General features: G+C 38.3%; 1 protein-coding gene across 1 annotated transcript in view; it reads left to right on the top strand.

Moving 5' to 3' along the window:
* LOC129476697 (amelogenin, Y isoform) overlaps positions 1-12,628 on the top strand; it is a 78,472-nt gene extending 65,844 nt beyond the window's left edge. The window contains exons 3-9 of the mRNA XM_055269580.1: positions 4,307-4,406; positions 5,740-5,805; positions 8,268-8,315; positions 9,412-9,452; positions 9,544-9,589; positions 9,857-10,279; positions 12,557-12,628. Coding sequence (XP_055125555.1) covers positions 5,752-5,805; positions 8,268-8,315; positions 9,412-9,452; positions 9,544-9,589; positions 9,857-10,279; positions 12,557-12,562 — 618 coding nt within the window. The 5' untranslated portion in view covers positions 4,307-4,406; positions 5,740-5,751 and the 3' untranslated portion in view covers positions 12,563-12,628. The remainder of the gene's footprint in view (positions 1-4,306; positions 4,407-5,739; positions 5,806-8,267; positions 8,316-9,411; positions 9,453-9,543; positions 9,590-9,856; positions 10,280-12,556) is intronic.
* Positions 12,629-16,590: the final 3,962 nt, after the last annotated feature.

The raw sequence follows: 16,590 nt of genomic DNA, 5'->3' as shown, positions 1-16,590 counted from the left end.
ATTACTGCAGGGTCATAAACAGGCAAACAAAGGGTTATAGAGCTGTACTGGAAAGGATGCCCTGAGCTAAGTATGGCAGGAATGCTCACCCAAAATGAGGGTTGTGCATGGGAAACCTGGCAGCATGTCATGATCTTATCCTCAGTAAAAAGTCCCTGTGGAAATCCTTCAAAGGGGAAAAGAGGACTTGTTGCTGGATAATTATTGTGGTCCTTTGGTGATGTCATATTTTCTTACTTGTTTCAGTGTTCTTATGTTAGGATCTGCACATTTGCCGTAACAATTACTTCTTACAAGTTTTTGAAATTGCTCTCATAAGGGATAATTTTTTCCTGAAGGTACACACACACACACACACACACACACACACACACAATTGTTTGAGACATTTGGCTTTGATTTTGGGTACCTGCAGTTGTGTAATCTCTGTATGATTTCTTCAGTACTAAACAAGTTCAGTGGTGTCTCTGATTTGCTCAGTGGCTTAGGGTAGGTTATTAGTTGAGGTTATGGTGAAGTTTTTCTGGGGACCGCGATACCAGGTGAGTTAATGCCCCCAGTGGCAGTGGTACATCAAGCATCCCTGTTCGTAGCCATCAATGCAGCTTAAAAAGGCACCAATGTTACTGGGTCCTGGAAAGTCAATTCTTGGACCACTAGACGGCTTGCTTAGACACTGGTAGTGAGAGCAGTGGTCTGGGTGACTAGGTGGATTCTCAGGCCCCTGTCCAGCTGGTATGATATGTGTTACAGCAGTAGCAGTGGTGGAGGAACACATTGGGAACCAGAAGCCCATGTTGGTGTTGCTGGTAGCTGTGATGTATTGGGTAGGATAGTTCTCTAGCTTGCTGGTGGCATGAATGGATGGGTGTCATTTGTGGCAATATCAATAGATTGGGTCAGTCTGACTTCAGACCCTGGCAGAAGTGATTAGATGCGATTGGTGATGGGCTGGGCCAGGATATTTCTGGTCTCCTGGATAACATACTAGAGCCCTGGGTCTGGGGCTTCTCCTCAGGGCCCTGGCAGTGTCTTTGCACACTGGCTGTGACAGACAGGCATTACTGGAGGAATGCTCTAGTGTGGGATGATATGGTTGGTGCATTGTCAGCCTACCACCAGGGCGGGGGAACTCTCAGGTGGAATGGCATGTGTAAGAAGCTATAGAAGCTGTGGGGAGTTAAGACTCTTCATGCCCTAGTCTCACAGTAGCCCATAGCAGAGTGGTGGGAATTGTCTTATGTTTATCTAACAGTCTGGTCTCACCTGTCCTTTCTTGGTCACATGGTAGCTGCAGCCATGTCTGTTTGGACTCATCCCCAGTGTGGAGCACATCCCAACCTTAAATTCTCAAGATGGTGCCATGAACTCATGACCAGAAAGGGCAGGGTTTCTCTCTGGTGAGTTGCATGAGTAAGAAGTTGTGAGGACTGCTGACTTATCACACCCTGGTCCTACAGTATGCTGTAGCAATATGGTAAGAATTGTCCTAGTGGTCTGTGGGAGTGTGCCTTCTCTCCTCTCTCTTTTTGGCCCAGTGGCAGCAGCCATTTCAGTTCTGGCCTGTGGGCAGGAGTAGATCCCAGCACGTAGGTTCTTAGAATCATGCCAAGCTGTAGCTGCTCTGGGCTCATGTCTGTGGGATTCTAGGTGTGTTGCCTTTCTGGAGCAATGTCTCTGTGCAATGTCTAGGTCTCTCCCTATGTTAGGCCTGAGGCTTACATGGATCAAGGGTATCTCCCATAGTCAATAACACAAAAGCCTGTTGCAGAAGGGTGGAACCCTGGGGGTTTCTCTTTTACTCTTTTTCCATATTTAGGAGCTTCTCTTAATCCCTGGCTGGGCAAGCTACCTTAAGCCCTTTTTTTATGTGCTTTCAGTTATTCTTATCACTTGTCTCTTCAACCCTAGGATTCTCTCTTAGACAATGTGTTTAAATTGTGAATATCACTTGCTATTCGGGTTTCTCTCCATGGAAGCGGTACATATTAGCAACATCTAATCAGCTATTTTGATCCTCTCCCTCAGGAAGTAGTCAATACAATAATTTATATTTTCTTTTTAAAATTCAACTTATTCATAAATGAAATTTTTGTTTATATAAAAAATTTTTTACTGAAATTTTGTTCTCTCTTCCAAAACAGCTGATAATTTTTCAATGTTTAAGGGAGACCTAAATGGAGAGATTTCATGCAGAGTTATCCATATGTTAAGACTGTATGAATTAGGATATTCAGTTGGGAAAAACAAATAGAATCATATTGTTTTTGTGATACTGGTCATCAAACTCTGGATAATTCTCCACAGTGAATCAGAAGCAAGCATTCTGTTGTTTACATTGAACAAATATATAATTTCTTATCATTCAAAAATATGAGACAACATAAAATAATACATTGTTAAAGCCACAAGACCTCTACTTTTTTTCAATAATTTCTTTAGTAGAGATCACCCATAATTTTGTAGAAAAATTTCTTAAATCCTTTTAGGAACTTCAATAAACATAAATAAAATGAAATAAAAATAAAATAAAATAAAATAAAATAAATTGAAGGAGAATATGTATTATACTTCCCTTCTCTCTTCTTTTACTCTCTCACTCCCTCACCTCTTCTCTACAAATATGCTAAAGCCTGTTTTCTTAAAACTTAGTTTTACAATTTCCTTCAAAGAGTATTCTTACCTTCAATATACAATTCACCAATAAATATATTCATAAATACATATACACCCTGGGTACTGCTGGCATTTAGAACTATATTCTATCCTGGGTACAGCTGGCATTTAGAACTATATTCTATGTTCACTTTAATTCATCTATGTTGCCCTTTATAATCTTCTACATCTTTCTGTATAGCAAGAAGTAGAAGGTGATAGGTTTACCTTTCTTCCTTTTAGCTTGAAAGATTTACCTTTCTTCATAAAAATTACTCATTTCTTTTCTTACTAATACCCCCACATCATCCTAGAATCTTATTTTCATCTTTAAAAAATTTCTAAGTGCCATATGGTGAATTAGGACAGGTAATAAATAACTTTCCATTTACTAAGAATGTCTCTCTCTAATTTTCATGCTAATTAAATTAAAAGGGTTTTATTACTGTTCCCAGTTTATATATGAAGAAACTGTGGCTCAGACAAGCTAAGTAACTTGAAGGTTGTCCCTTGGTGAAACTTGGGTAAGGTGAACCCACATGCATTTATATCGCAGCATTAACTATTATACACGTGCTTTTCATACATATTTTGTCCTTGAATTTAATTATTCAAATTTGGCTCTTCTATATGGTATAATATTCATATGCAAAAAGTTTATAAATATTAGCTAATTATTCAAAGAGATTCAGCTATAATATTAATTGTATCTGAGTATTACTATTTCCTTTATTAATTTAATATTGATAGACATCATTATCTCTTGATGCTAGATTTTTAATTGATCAGATATAAAATAAAATCATAAATTTTTGTGGTTCACTAATATGAAAGGGTTATAAAAAAGCATGCTTTTAGTAGATCACAGTCCTCAGAGAGGGACAGACTTTTGTTGTTGTTGTTGCTTAGGCAAAGTAGAGCTTACTAAAAATATGAAAACGATGCAACTAAAGAGACACTAAAGAAAAAGAAAATCTGTTTCATGCATGAAAGAAAGCAGAAATGGGCTAGAAGCACATGGGCAAAGAAGGCCATCATACTTAGAAAGGTTGATATGCTATCCTTCATGCATCCTTCATGTAGGATGAAGTAGCCAGGGCAATATGCCTTATGATAGGTGTTCCTAAGTATTTAAATATATTTTTGTGTGTGCTGACAAATGTGTAAAATCCCTTTTGTCTTGCCTTTTAGATCATGCATAAAAGTTTTGCTACTATGATAACCTTGAATTTATTTAGATAATAAATAGTTGCAGATCACACCAGAAAGACTTTTAGCCCTTTTCTGAACAACACAGTGGTGACAAACGAGTAGCAACAGGGAACAAAGGACATATCTTTAAGGAAAGCAAAAAATACAGCTGTAGGGATTTTAAAATTTTAATCAATCACAGGCAATGACATAAGATCCACTTAAACATAACTCTGAATGTTTTGGCATGTGCAAGCTACAAATTTGCTGACTTAAAAACAGTGCAATGAAGTTCCTTCTACCTGTTAAACATATTATTGACTATAATGAAGGACTATATGGACTAATCACAATATACTACCTTATATTTAGCCATGGTTGCAAAAAAATTATGATGATACAGGAATTTTAGTCATATTCAACACATTTTTTTCTTCACAAATCTGATTGGTTGTTGTAGATACCTTGAAGGATATAAATTGAGCCCATAGTTAAAGAAAATCTAGAGGACCAAGCCTCCCTGTGTTGCACAAAGAAAGTTTCTCTGAATATATTTAAAGGTATGTGGATTTTACACGTTATTTTGTGTCCTTTTTATTCTGCTTCTTTTCTGTAATTCATATTTAATAGATGCAAATAAATTCCATTTTTCTAATACTTTATGCTGTTAAGAATCAGTTACTTCTGTTGGATTATAATTAAATTTGACTCTCATTACATAATTTTTTTTTTACTTTATAATGCATCAAAGTATTTGTCTATATATGTATTTAAATTTTAATTTTAGAACCCATAAGGAGTTCCTGGAAGCCAAACTCACTTGTAAACTAAATTGAAATAATACTTTAAGGCTGTCTTTATTACTTTTAACACTTTTTTTGTTAAATACATCAAATAATACATTATTTCATACTAAAACCATCATCTAAAACTTTATCTCTTTAAAAATTATTTCAACTTTAATAACCCACATTTAGGATAGAACATCAATGTAGTACTCATATCAGCATTACTACATATTATATTCACTGTCTTTACCAAAATCAATATCTTTTTACTTAAAGATTTTTAAAGTTAGTCAATAATTTGAGCCATGAAGCATTGTGCATATGTTTAAGTGAACAAGTTTTAATTCATATCTCACATCTCTAATTTGTAATTAAATTAGAACATATATCAAAGGGAAGATACCATGAAACAAAAATAGAATCTTTGAGATATAAATTATCCAAAACTTACTGAAGAATCAATAAATTCACAGATTATTGTTTTCTTTGCCTTTCTGTTTAACCTCATCTTTTGCTATGCAGACCCCCTGAGCTCAGACATTTTACTTGCCTAAAGTTCCATAAGGCTGGAAATCCCTGTCATTTCTTAATCTGTTTTGGCAAATAACTTAGATTTTTTTCCCTCAAATCATCAGTCTTTGTTTTTAACAGTATCAATACCTAGATGGATAATACAAGAAATATTTCTCAGCTCCTCATTTTAAAATGATAAAATGCTATGTAGTAATGGGTCAATACCTACCTTGATGGGCTCTTGAACCTTAAGAGTCAAATTTGTTCCTTCGATTATTAATTAAAAATTATACTTAGCTTGTATGGCTTTACGGACCATACAGACAGACAGGAATATGGCATTCCAAATTACATAACAACATGATTTATTTTCCTCAACTTGTTCAATTTCCAACCTAAATGAAAAATGATTTTATGCTAACTACTGTGACTCCGAAACAATAAAATGGGCTGAGAACTTGAAATCAAATATGAAAAATTAACCTTGCAAAGAATATCCTACTTGCTAGCCACAGACAAATGCAGATTATGTTTTTTAAGGCACTTTATGATGCACATGTTTGAGAAAAGCACTTGCTGATTTTCATTTCAGAACCATCAAGAAATGGGGACCTGGATTTTGTTTGCCTGCCTTGTCGGAGCAGCTTTTGCCATGCCTGTGAGCAAAACATTCTTTGCATAAGTTGTGTCCAATTTACAAATGTGGAAATAAGAATCTGTCCCCCAGCTGGGAAACTTTAAGGTTTAAAACAATTTAAGCTGAGAGGCCCCAAAACATCTGTGTTGAAGAAACACTTTGAGGAGTGAAAAAATTGATTATCTCTTCCTAGCTTATTTTGCTTAGTATAATGTCTTTCGTGCTCATTCACATCTTTGTAAATGTCAGGATTTTATTCCTTTTTAAGGTTGAATACCGTTCCATTGGTTAGCCTCATTTAATCTTTCCACGCTGTAAATATATGTCAAAACATCATATTGTACACCATGAATATATATACCTATGTACCCACAAAAATTTAAAAATAAATCAATTAATTAAATACATAAAATAGCTTCTGAGATGCCTCCGCTAGAGGTTCTGATTTGGTACAGCTGGAGTTGGGCCCAGGACTCTGCGTTTTTACAAGCACTCAGGAGATTCAGTTGATATCATTAGCTTGTAAATATCACCACCCATTTCTAGATGGAGGAAGCTTTTGTTTTTTGTGTGTTTTTGTTGTTGTTGTTGTTGTTATTGAGATGGAGTCTTGCTCTGTCGCCCAGGCTGGAGTGCAGTGGCACAATCTTAGCTCACTGCAACCTCTGCCTCCCAGGTTCAAGTGATTCTCCTGCCTCAGCCTCCTGAGTAGCTGGGACTACAGGCATGTGCCAGCATGCTGCGCTAATTTTTTGTATTTTTAGTAGAGACAGGGTTTCACCATGTTAGCCAGGATGGTCTCGATCTCCTGATCTCATGATCCGCCCGCCTCAGCCTCCTAAAGTGCTGAGATTACAGGCATAAGCCATGGCGCCCGGCTTGGAGGAAGCTTTTGAAAGGGACTCTTGAAAGGTCTCCAGAGAAAGTGCTTAATCAGCCTTATAAAAATATTAACAAAATGCCCATTTGGTCTAAAATCCAATTCCTCTCAAGTTTCCAGATATCTTCTTGCCCTTCACATATTACTGCTGTTACCACTCGAAGGGTAAGATTTCTGTGTTAGGAATCCACTTCTAGAACCATCTTAACTATTCTCAGAAGTCCCACCCCTTTGGGTGCTTCTGATAACCATGTGGCTTTCTTGTGGTTGTCCAGGATCCCACCTACACCCAATATATAGTGATGTATTTTATATTCAAATGTATTAGACACCAGGGTGTCACACCCACTCTGTCTGGACACAGGTGCATAAAGGCAGAGAACTTAGATCATATTCATGCCAAGCAGCCTGCATCTACTTTTTGGTGGCATAAAGAGCAGTTGATACAACCAGAAACCAGCAAGCTTCCACACCAACCTCCTCTCTTCCTCTCTCACCCACAAAACCAAGTTTCTGTGCTCTGCCTTCGTGAAATCCTGCGCTGTGGCAATCCCTAGTCTTCTCAGGAGCCCCAGCATTACAAAATCAGCCCTTTTCCTCTAAGATGGTATCGATCAAAAGGGTATAGGACCTAAATAAAACCATTCACATCCAGATGAGAGTGAATAAACCCCTCCTATGAAATGTGAGAATTTTAAAATAATTTAATATAGCCAGTCCTAAACGAGGTCAATGTCTTAGGGAGATTTTCTTCATGATTGTCTCTCTTCTCCTTCACGTGGACCCCAGGCACAACGAGAGTTCCACAAGGCAGGCGCCAAACACTTGGCCCCCGCTTTTGAGAGGATAGATAGTCCTGATTCAGATTATCATTCACGTGGCCTTTTATTTTTAACTTAAAAAATTTTTTTCTGCCATAAAAACACTGGGAGAATAATAAAAAAGATTGGCCTAAATAAACTCTTTCATTTTTCCATGGGATTTATGTTTCTACTTTCTCCACCCATCTTGTTCTGGCATTCATTAATTTCCAACTTGTGGTTTCTTTTGTGGCTTCTTTTGTTGTATGGATGTGTTGTTTACTTTGCATGTCAATTATGAGAAATCCCTTAGATACTTAAATTATTTGACCACCTCCTGATCTACAAGGGAACATTTGTGAGACAATTCTCTGCTTGTTGATATTTCTTTACACATACTTCACTCCCCAACATGCGGTGAGTTTTATCAGCAAGTAAACTGTTAGACAGGATAAGGTAGAATTCATTGACAGCACTGGGATGGGAGAAGGATGTTGTTTGATCACTGGAGAATAAATGTGTCCTGGTTTCTGCTTCCAGGTCTTCAACATTAAGACTATAACCCCAGGAACAATCACTTAGCTATTCTAGACCTCTTTAGAATAAGAGGTCTCCTCTCCTACATAGCGTATTTGTTTTAACGAAAAACAGACCTCAAATATATTCTGTACTATATAGATATTTAAAAGTAATTTTAGTCTCTCTTAATGTTAACAATTGCATATTGACTTAATCTCTTACTCTCTCTTCCCTTCCTTCACACTCTCCCTTCCTCTCTTTTTCTCTTCTCCTCCCTATAAAAGCTACCACCTCATTCCGGGCACCCTGGTTATATCAACTTCAGCTATGAGGTAATTTTTCTCTTTATTAATTTTGATCACTGTTTGCATTAACAGTCCCCTGGGCTCTGTAAAGAATAGTGAGTTGATTCTTCATCCCAAATGAAGTGGTTTCTCAAGTGGTCCCAGTTTTACAGTTCCTACCATCAGCTTCCTAGTTTAAGCTCTGATGGTTGGCCTCAAGCCTGTGTTGTTCCAGCACCCTCCTGCCTGACCATTCGGATTGACTCTCTCCTCCTAAATATGGCTGTAAGCTTATTCATTCATGAACCACTGCTCAGGAAGGTTCCATGAAAGAGCAAAAAGTCAACTCTGACTGACCAGCTTGGTTCTATCCCATCTGGTAAAATGTAAAGATGAGGTAAAATTACTAACTTTGGGCAAATAATTTCCTCTCTTTGGAACCCTGGTTTTCTCATTTGGACAAGGGAAATTACTGCAATATTCACATTTCAAAATATTGCAGAGTAATATAGTTAACAACTATAAAAACTGCTTTGTCAAGTATAATATGAGCAAGGTAACTAATTTTTTTTTATTGATTACATGCTGTATTACTATATAAAGAATCCCCAAACCTAAGGTTAACCAAGTGTACATACTGTTCAGAAAGGAATAAAATTCCTACTTCTCTCACAGGTTCAGGTAACAATCTGTGAGTTTATTTACTTACACAAGCTGCTGACAAATGTTAGTAAGAGTCTGAGGCAAGGTTTTCTGTTAAACCTAAAAGATTGACAAATTTAATCAGTAAATCTATGTTTTTAGGATGAGGGACAGTGTTTGTACCGCTTTTTTCCCCATTGTGACATCAAAGGAAAGATGAAATTAACATTATGTCACATTATTATGGCATAATTTTATGTTTGCTTTGCTCTTACAATGAAGAGCAGGAGCTATGGAAATAAACAGATTTACACCCTTTGTAACTTCAGTCAAGTTAATGAATCTCTTTAACTTCCCATGACGTTATCTAAAAAGTGAGAGTAACAATACTTGCCTCCTAGCATATGAGAAAAGATGAAGAATGTGTGTGATGGATGTAAACACAGTGCCTGACACACAGGAAGTACCCAACAAATGTTTTACCTTCTTCTTTCTCTTGTAGAACTCACATTCTCAGGCTATCAGTATTGACAGGATTGCTTTAGAGAGTCTATATTTCCTACTGCATCAGTGAATTTCTGCATGGGATGAAAGTAAATTAAATCAAATGGATTCTAATATATCTTTCTCTTAAGGTGCTCACCCCTTTGAAGTGGTACCAGAGCATGATAAGACCACCAGTACGTAGACATTTTGTTCTTTATTCCCTGAAAATATTAGGCATGCATTTAAACTCCCATTTTAAGAAAATACCATGTGTACTCCACATAGACACTAATGGGAAATTTAGTTTGTAAAAAGTCATATCTGTGTACACAGTTACAAATTTTTGCAGAGGAAAAATAAATAAAATATTCCTATGGCCATAATGGCAGAGAAAACACTGCTGCTTCTCTGGGTGGAGTCACTTGAGCCAATGGTAAACCTGCCTGTCTGTTTCCCACCAGTACTCTTCCTATGGTTACGAGCCCATGGGTGGATGGCTGCACCACCAAATCATCCCCGTGCTGTCCCAACAGCACCCACTGACTCACACCCTGCAGCCTCATCACATCCCAGTGGTGTCAGCTCAGCAGCCCCGGATACCCCAGCAACCACTGATGCCTGTTCCTGGCCAGCAATCCATGACTCCAACCCAACACCATCAGCCAAACCTCCCTCTGCCTGCCCAGCAGCCCTTCCAGCCCCAGCCTGTTCAGCCACAGCCTCACAAGCCCATGCAGCCCCAGCCACCTGTGCAACCCATGCAGCCCCTGCTGCCACAGCCACCTCTGCCTCCGATGTTCCCCATGCAGCCCCTGCCCCCCATACTTCCTGATCTGCATCTGGAAGCTTGGCCAGCAACAGACAAGACCAAGCGGGAGGAAGTGGTGAGTACACCTTGAAGCCACTGCAATGCAAATCCTGTGAAAATGATGCAGCAAAGTTGGCCCCAGAGTTCTAAGGGGTCCAACAACTCAGGGTCATAGTAGTTACAGATCTATGATTCTATTAGTCCAAATAATATGTTGTATCTTTACATTATAAACAAATTTATCTAAATGGCTTGGTAATTAAGACCACAGTTTTTATGATAGGTTTAAATTTTATTATTATTGAATTTCTACCAGACTATATATTATGAAAACCCATTAATAGAAAAATGTATTATTAAACCCTCTTAATTTTAAGGGCAACAGCATAAGGGAATATCAGTTCTTTCATTTCAAAGATTTGACTAGCAAGAAGAGGCTAGAATTGCAGTGAAGGCTTAAGATGGGGTGGGTAATTTTTAGAGTGCAAACATTTGAACAAGCTATGAAAGGTAGATGGGAAATCTCTTTAAAAAAACCTATAGGAAGGTTTCCTGTTTTCAGTAGTTTTCAGTCTAACTTGGAGGAGGCTAAACTAAACATGCTGTTAGAGTCCTTTTTAGTGCTCAGATTCTATAGATGATTAAGCTTTTAACAAGAAGTTACCTCAATTTAGGACTGAATCTTCCATTACAAGAAGCATTTACAAATGAATGGGAATAATCAATAAAACAAACTTTATCCACATCCGTAAAGTCTTATTTCTATGTATATAAGATTATGTGATCTATCACTTATATATATCCAACTGTAATTCCAATTTATACAAGCTATTGATGATATACTACTGAGAAGCAGAGAAAAGTGAGGTGGAAATGATCAGGATAGACAGCCAGGACAGCTAGGTTCAAGTTATGGCTTTGCCCTCAAAAAGGAGGCACTATTGTAAAAGTTACTTCAAATGTATGAATATTTTCTTTTCTTTTAAATGGGGTAAAATGACAAAATCAGATCATATTCAAGCCTCTGTCCAGATATAAATGTGATAACTTCTGAATTAAAAAATTATAATATATGTCATAAATGGCTTAAAATTGTGAGCATGTTTACAGAGAATATGGGGCAGGATTTTTGAAAATTGATTGAGGCTGGATGGGTTGCTCACACTTGTAATCTCAGCACTTTGAGAAGCCCAGGCAGGTGGATCACCTGAGGTCAGGAGTTTGAGACCAATCTGGTCAACATGGTGAAACCACATCTCTACTAAAAATACGAAGGGAAAAAAAAAAAGTTAGTTGGGCATGGAGGCAGATGCCTGTAATTCCAATTAATAGGGAGGCTGAGGCAGGAGAATTGTTTGAACCCAGGAAGTGGAGGTTGCAGGGAGCCAAGATCGTGCCACTGCGCTACAGCCTGGGTAACAACAGTGAAACTCTGCCTCAAAAAAAAAAAAAAAAAAAAGAAGGAAAATTGATTGAATCCCAAGTAATCTGACGTCTATCATTGGCTATTCTAGTCTAAAGCACATGTTCTGTCTGTGCATAGAAAATGCATTTATTTATCTCCTTATTAAGAATTAACACCATGGATTTATAATGTGCTCACACCCTGACAAAGCTATTTATGGAAAGATGACTTTGGGCAGATAGTTTGAACTCTTTAAAACTCAGTTTCTTGGCCGGGCGCGGTGGCCCACGCCTGTAATCCCAGCACTTTGGGAGGCCGAGGCGGGCAGATCACGAGGTCAGGAGATGGAGACCATCCTGGCTAACATGGTGAAACCCCGTCTCTACTAAAAATACAAAAAATTAGCCGGGCGTGGTGGTGGGCGCCTGTAGTCCCAGCTACTCGGGAGGCTGAGGCAGGAGAATGGCGTGAACCCCGGAGGGCGGAGCCTGCAATGAGCCGAGATTGCGCCACTGCACTCCAGCCTGGGCGACAGAGAGACTGTCTCAAAAAATAAATAAATAAATAAATTAAATTAAATAAATAAAATAAAATTCAGTTTCTTTTTGTGTAAAATTTGAGTATAAATAATGATAATTTCTTAGAGATGTTTTATGAAAAATAAAATAGCATGATGAGCTTGGAACCTAGCATGCAAGAATTACTCAAAGGTAGCAATTGTTATTTTGTTATAAAATAATAGGTTTAAGTGTTCTGAAGGTAGAAGAAGGCTTCATGGACACCTAATATCTAATGACAATGAAAGAACAAAGAAACTTTGGAAATTATAGAGTTCAACTTAAGTGGTTGTACATTGTTTTGACAAAACCGAAGGCATACATATATTGTAAATGGTACTCACTAGAAACAATTAAATTATTTAATTGTTCCTTTTGCTATTTTTTTCAGGATTAAAAGACCAGAATATGAGAGGGGAACTGAAGTAAACACTTTAGTTGCTTTCAGGGATGACACAAGGACACAATGATTTTTGCTTACAATCAACATAGCAAATTCTGTAACTAAAAATGTACCAATAGTAGACAATAAAATGTTTTAAAAATCATTCATGTCTTTGTGTTGAATGAAACTTAAATTTTCCTATCATTTGAGACAACATATTATGAATGAGTATTCTTGAATAAGGTAAGAACTGCTCATTTACTCATACAAATTCACCATTTGGCAAGCAAATAAGGGACTATATTTCTTTTTAGAGAAAACTGAAATTATACTACATCAAATCGTTTTTAAAAATGAAGTTTACACATCAGTTAAAATCGTTGATAAAATAAAAATGTGTGAACATATACAATCACTGAAACCTGAACCAAATAAAGGGAAGTTTATGTGAAAATTTCTTTACATTAAAAAAGATAAACTTTTGAAGACTGTATTACAAAACAAATTAGGATGTGGAATACTGGTTGTGTGCGTCACACCACATTGGCAATCAAAATCTGGTTTTTTGGTCTCATTCTATAGAAAATGATTTTTAAATAAAATTATTTGATATGCATAAAAATGTACTGAATTGAAAATTATTTAAGTAATTTGTTTTCTCAAGAGAAATGTTATTAATGGAACTTCAAGTAGACAATTGCAGTTATGTTATATGCAAGTCATTTATTTCACTTCATAAACTTTAAGATGATAAATTGTATTGCACAGTCTTCAAAATGTTAACAGATGCATAAAATGGACTCCAAACAAGTTTTCTATTCCACTCACATTTACATTTGAATCCTTTTTTTCTTCCTACACCCACACGGAATTGTAAACAGTGTTTGCGGGGTTTATATTACATGCACCCATGGTAACTTTATTTCAGTACCTTTAAGACCCCTTAATCATTTTCTGGAACGGATAAACATAACTTTACTGGAAGGGTGTCAATATTCAAGCAAATAACTTCATTTTAAAGAATTTAGATTCAATTTTTTAAAGGTAGAAAAACATTTAATCAGTTGGCCTGGACCAATTCTAGTCAATTGAGTCTATATAAGCACAGTCTAGGGCAGGGCACTACTCTATGTGCTGTTGAAAATAGTTAGGTCCACATCCTTAAGGAATCTAGAAATTATCAAAGGGATAAAAGAAGCCCACAAATAACAACTAAAAAGGCCAAATGGCCTTTTCTGTCATAGTATTAATATTATGACAGAAGTACAGTCAAAATGCTCTGGCAAATATGGCAAATATCCTTGGCTAGCTGTCCGACAGCTTTTCTCAGCAGTCCTTCCTTGCTGGCAGGCCTGAAATCAATCCCAGCATTCAGCCTTCCATGAGCTGAGGAGCGAGGAGTTCCCTTGCTACCCCAGAGGAGCCCCCACCCCACAGCCAAGGGAGGTGGTGAGGGAGCTTGATACCCAGCCTGGGAAACCATGTTCCACAGAACAGTGCAATCCACAGATTGAAAAGTGCCATTCATGAACTCATGCCACTGGGGCCCAGGATCCCAATTCTGGAGCCATGACGATTCTCAACAGCCTCTCAGCTAGAATCTGCTTAAGGCTGTTGAGTTCCTGGGGGGAGGGTTGACCAGCACCACAGCTGCAGCTGCCTACTGCCTAAGCAGTTTGTACTCCATGAGGGAGGGGCAGCAGCAAGCACTGAGACTGATGGCTGCATAACATGCTAAGCTCTGCAAGTGGGGGAAGGGTGGCATCCATCTCTATGCTCCAGGCTATGCTTTTCCCCTGCTGAAGCCAGGGAGGCTGGACAGCTGGACACCTTGGTCCCAAGAGGTGTCCCACACAAGCCAGCTGTGGCAGACTGCAGGCAGGGCACCTCTTCAGGCCTGGTTGACCCATCCTTCCTCAATAAGCGGGCCTCCATGGAGGAACCCAGCAACTCCAGCCAGAGACTCAGTTGTTGGAGATATCAGAACCCTCATTTCCCTGGCTCTGAGTCCCCAGAGGGGTGGTCACAGTCTCTGGGGACAAGCAGACTTAGCCTTTCCTCCTGGCAGATCTGAAGATTCTGGGCAGCCCAGACAAGTGATTTTCCCTCCAGCAAAGCATACCCCCTACACCAAGAGAGAGTCAAAGTGCTTCATTAAATGGGTCCTGTTCCCTGTGCTACTCAACTGGGTAAGATCCACCAACAGGGGTTTTCAGATCCCTATAGAGGAGCTATCCTACTGGCTTCAGGTTGGTGCCCCAAGAAGCCAGAGATCCCAGAAGAAGGAGCAAGCACCCATCTTTGCTGTTTCCCCGCCTCTTTGAGTAACATCTCCCGGCGTGGGAGCATACAAGATGAATAGGGCCTGAAGTGAACCGCTAGCAAATCACGGTGGCCCTACAGAAGAGGGATCTAACCATTGAAAGAAAAACAACAGAAACCAATAACAACAGCATCAACAACAACAAAAAGTCCCCAAGAAAACCCCATTCAGGCTCAGCAGCCTCAAAGTGTGAAATGAGACAAACCCATAAACACGAGAAAGAATCAATGAAAAAAAAACGCTGAAAACCCAGAAGGCCAGAGTGCTCTTCCTCCATATGATTGCAACACCTCTCCATCAAGGACACAGAACTGGATGGAGGATGAGATGGATAAAATGATATAAGTAGGTTTCAGAAGGTGGGTAATAAGAAAGTCCACTGAGCTAAAGGAGCATGTTCTAACCCAATGCAAAGAAGTTAAGAGCCTTGATAAAGGGTTAGAGGAGCTGTTAACTAGAATATCTAATCTAGAGAGTTACGTAAGTGACACGATGGAGCTGAAAAACACAGAATGAGAATTTTGTGAAGCATACACAACTATCATAGCCAAATCAAACCTGTAGAAGAAAGGATATGAGTTTGAAGACCACCTTGCTCAAATAAGGTGTGCAGATAAGATTAGAGAAAGAAGAATGAAAAGGAACAAGCAAAGCCTTCAAGAAATATGGGATTATGTAAAGAGACTGAACCTACGATTGATTTGAGTACCTGAAGGATGTGGGGAGAATGGAACCAAACTGGAAAACTCACTTCAGACATTATCCAGCAGAAATCTCCCAACCTAGCAAGACAGGCCAACATGCATATTAAGGAAATATAAAGAACAACACTAAGATACTCCACAAGAAGATCAACCTCAAGACATATAATCATCAGATTCTCCAAGGTTGAAATGAAGGAAAAAATGTTAAGGGAAGCCAGAGAGACAGGCCAGGTCACCTAAAAAAGGAAAGCCCATAAGAGTAACAGCAGACATATCAGCAGAAACCCTGCAAAGCAGAAGAGATTAGGGGCTAATATTCAACATTCTTAAAGAAAAAATTTTCAACTAAGAATTTCATATCCAGCCAAACGAAGGTTCATAAGTGAAAGAGAAATAAAATCCTTTCCAGAAGCAAATGCTGAGGGGTTTCATCACCACCAGGCCTGCCCTTGCAAGAGCTCCTGAAAGAAGCACTAAAGATGGAAAGGGAAACCAGAACACCAACTGCAAAAACACACTGAAATATAAGGACCAATGACACTATGAAGAAACTGCATCAACTAGTGTGCAAAATAACCAGTTAGCATCATGATGACTGGACCAAATTCACACATAACATTATTAACCTTAAATGTAAACGGGCTAAATATCCCAATTAAAAGACACAGACTGACAAATTGGATAAAGAGTCAAGACCCATCAGTATGCTTTATTTAGGAGACCATCTCATATGCACAGACACACATAGGCTCAAAATAAAGGAATGGAGGAAAATGTACCAAGAAAACGAACAAATGGAAAGCAAAAAAAGAGCAGGGGTTGCAATCCTAGCCTCTGAAAAAAACACACTTTGAACCAACAGAGATCAAAAAAGACAAAGGAGACATAAAAGTAAAAGGATCAATTCAACAAAAAGAGCTAACTATCCTAAATATACATGTACCCAATACGGGAGCACTCAGATTCATAAAACAAGTTCTTATAGACCTACAAAGAGACATAAACTCCCACAC

The sequence above is a fragment of the Symphalangus syndactylus genome, chromosome Y (assembly GCF_028878055.3).
Source record: "Symphalangus syndactylus isolate Jambi chromosome Y, NHGRI_mSymSyn1-v2.1_pri, whole genome shotgun sequence".
NCBI classification, from domain to species: Eukaryota; Metazoa; Chordata; class Mammalia; order Primates; family Hylobatidae; genus Symphalangus; species Symphalangus syndactylus.
This window is presented reverse-complemented; position numbering and strand designations above follow the sequence as displayed.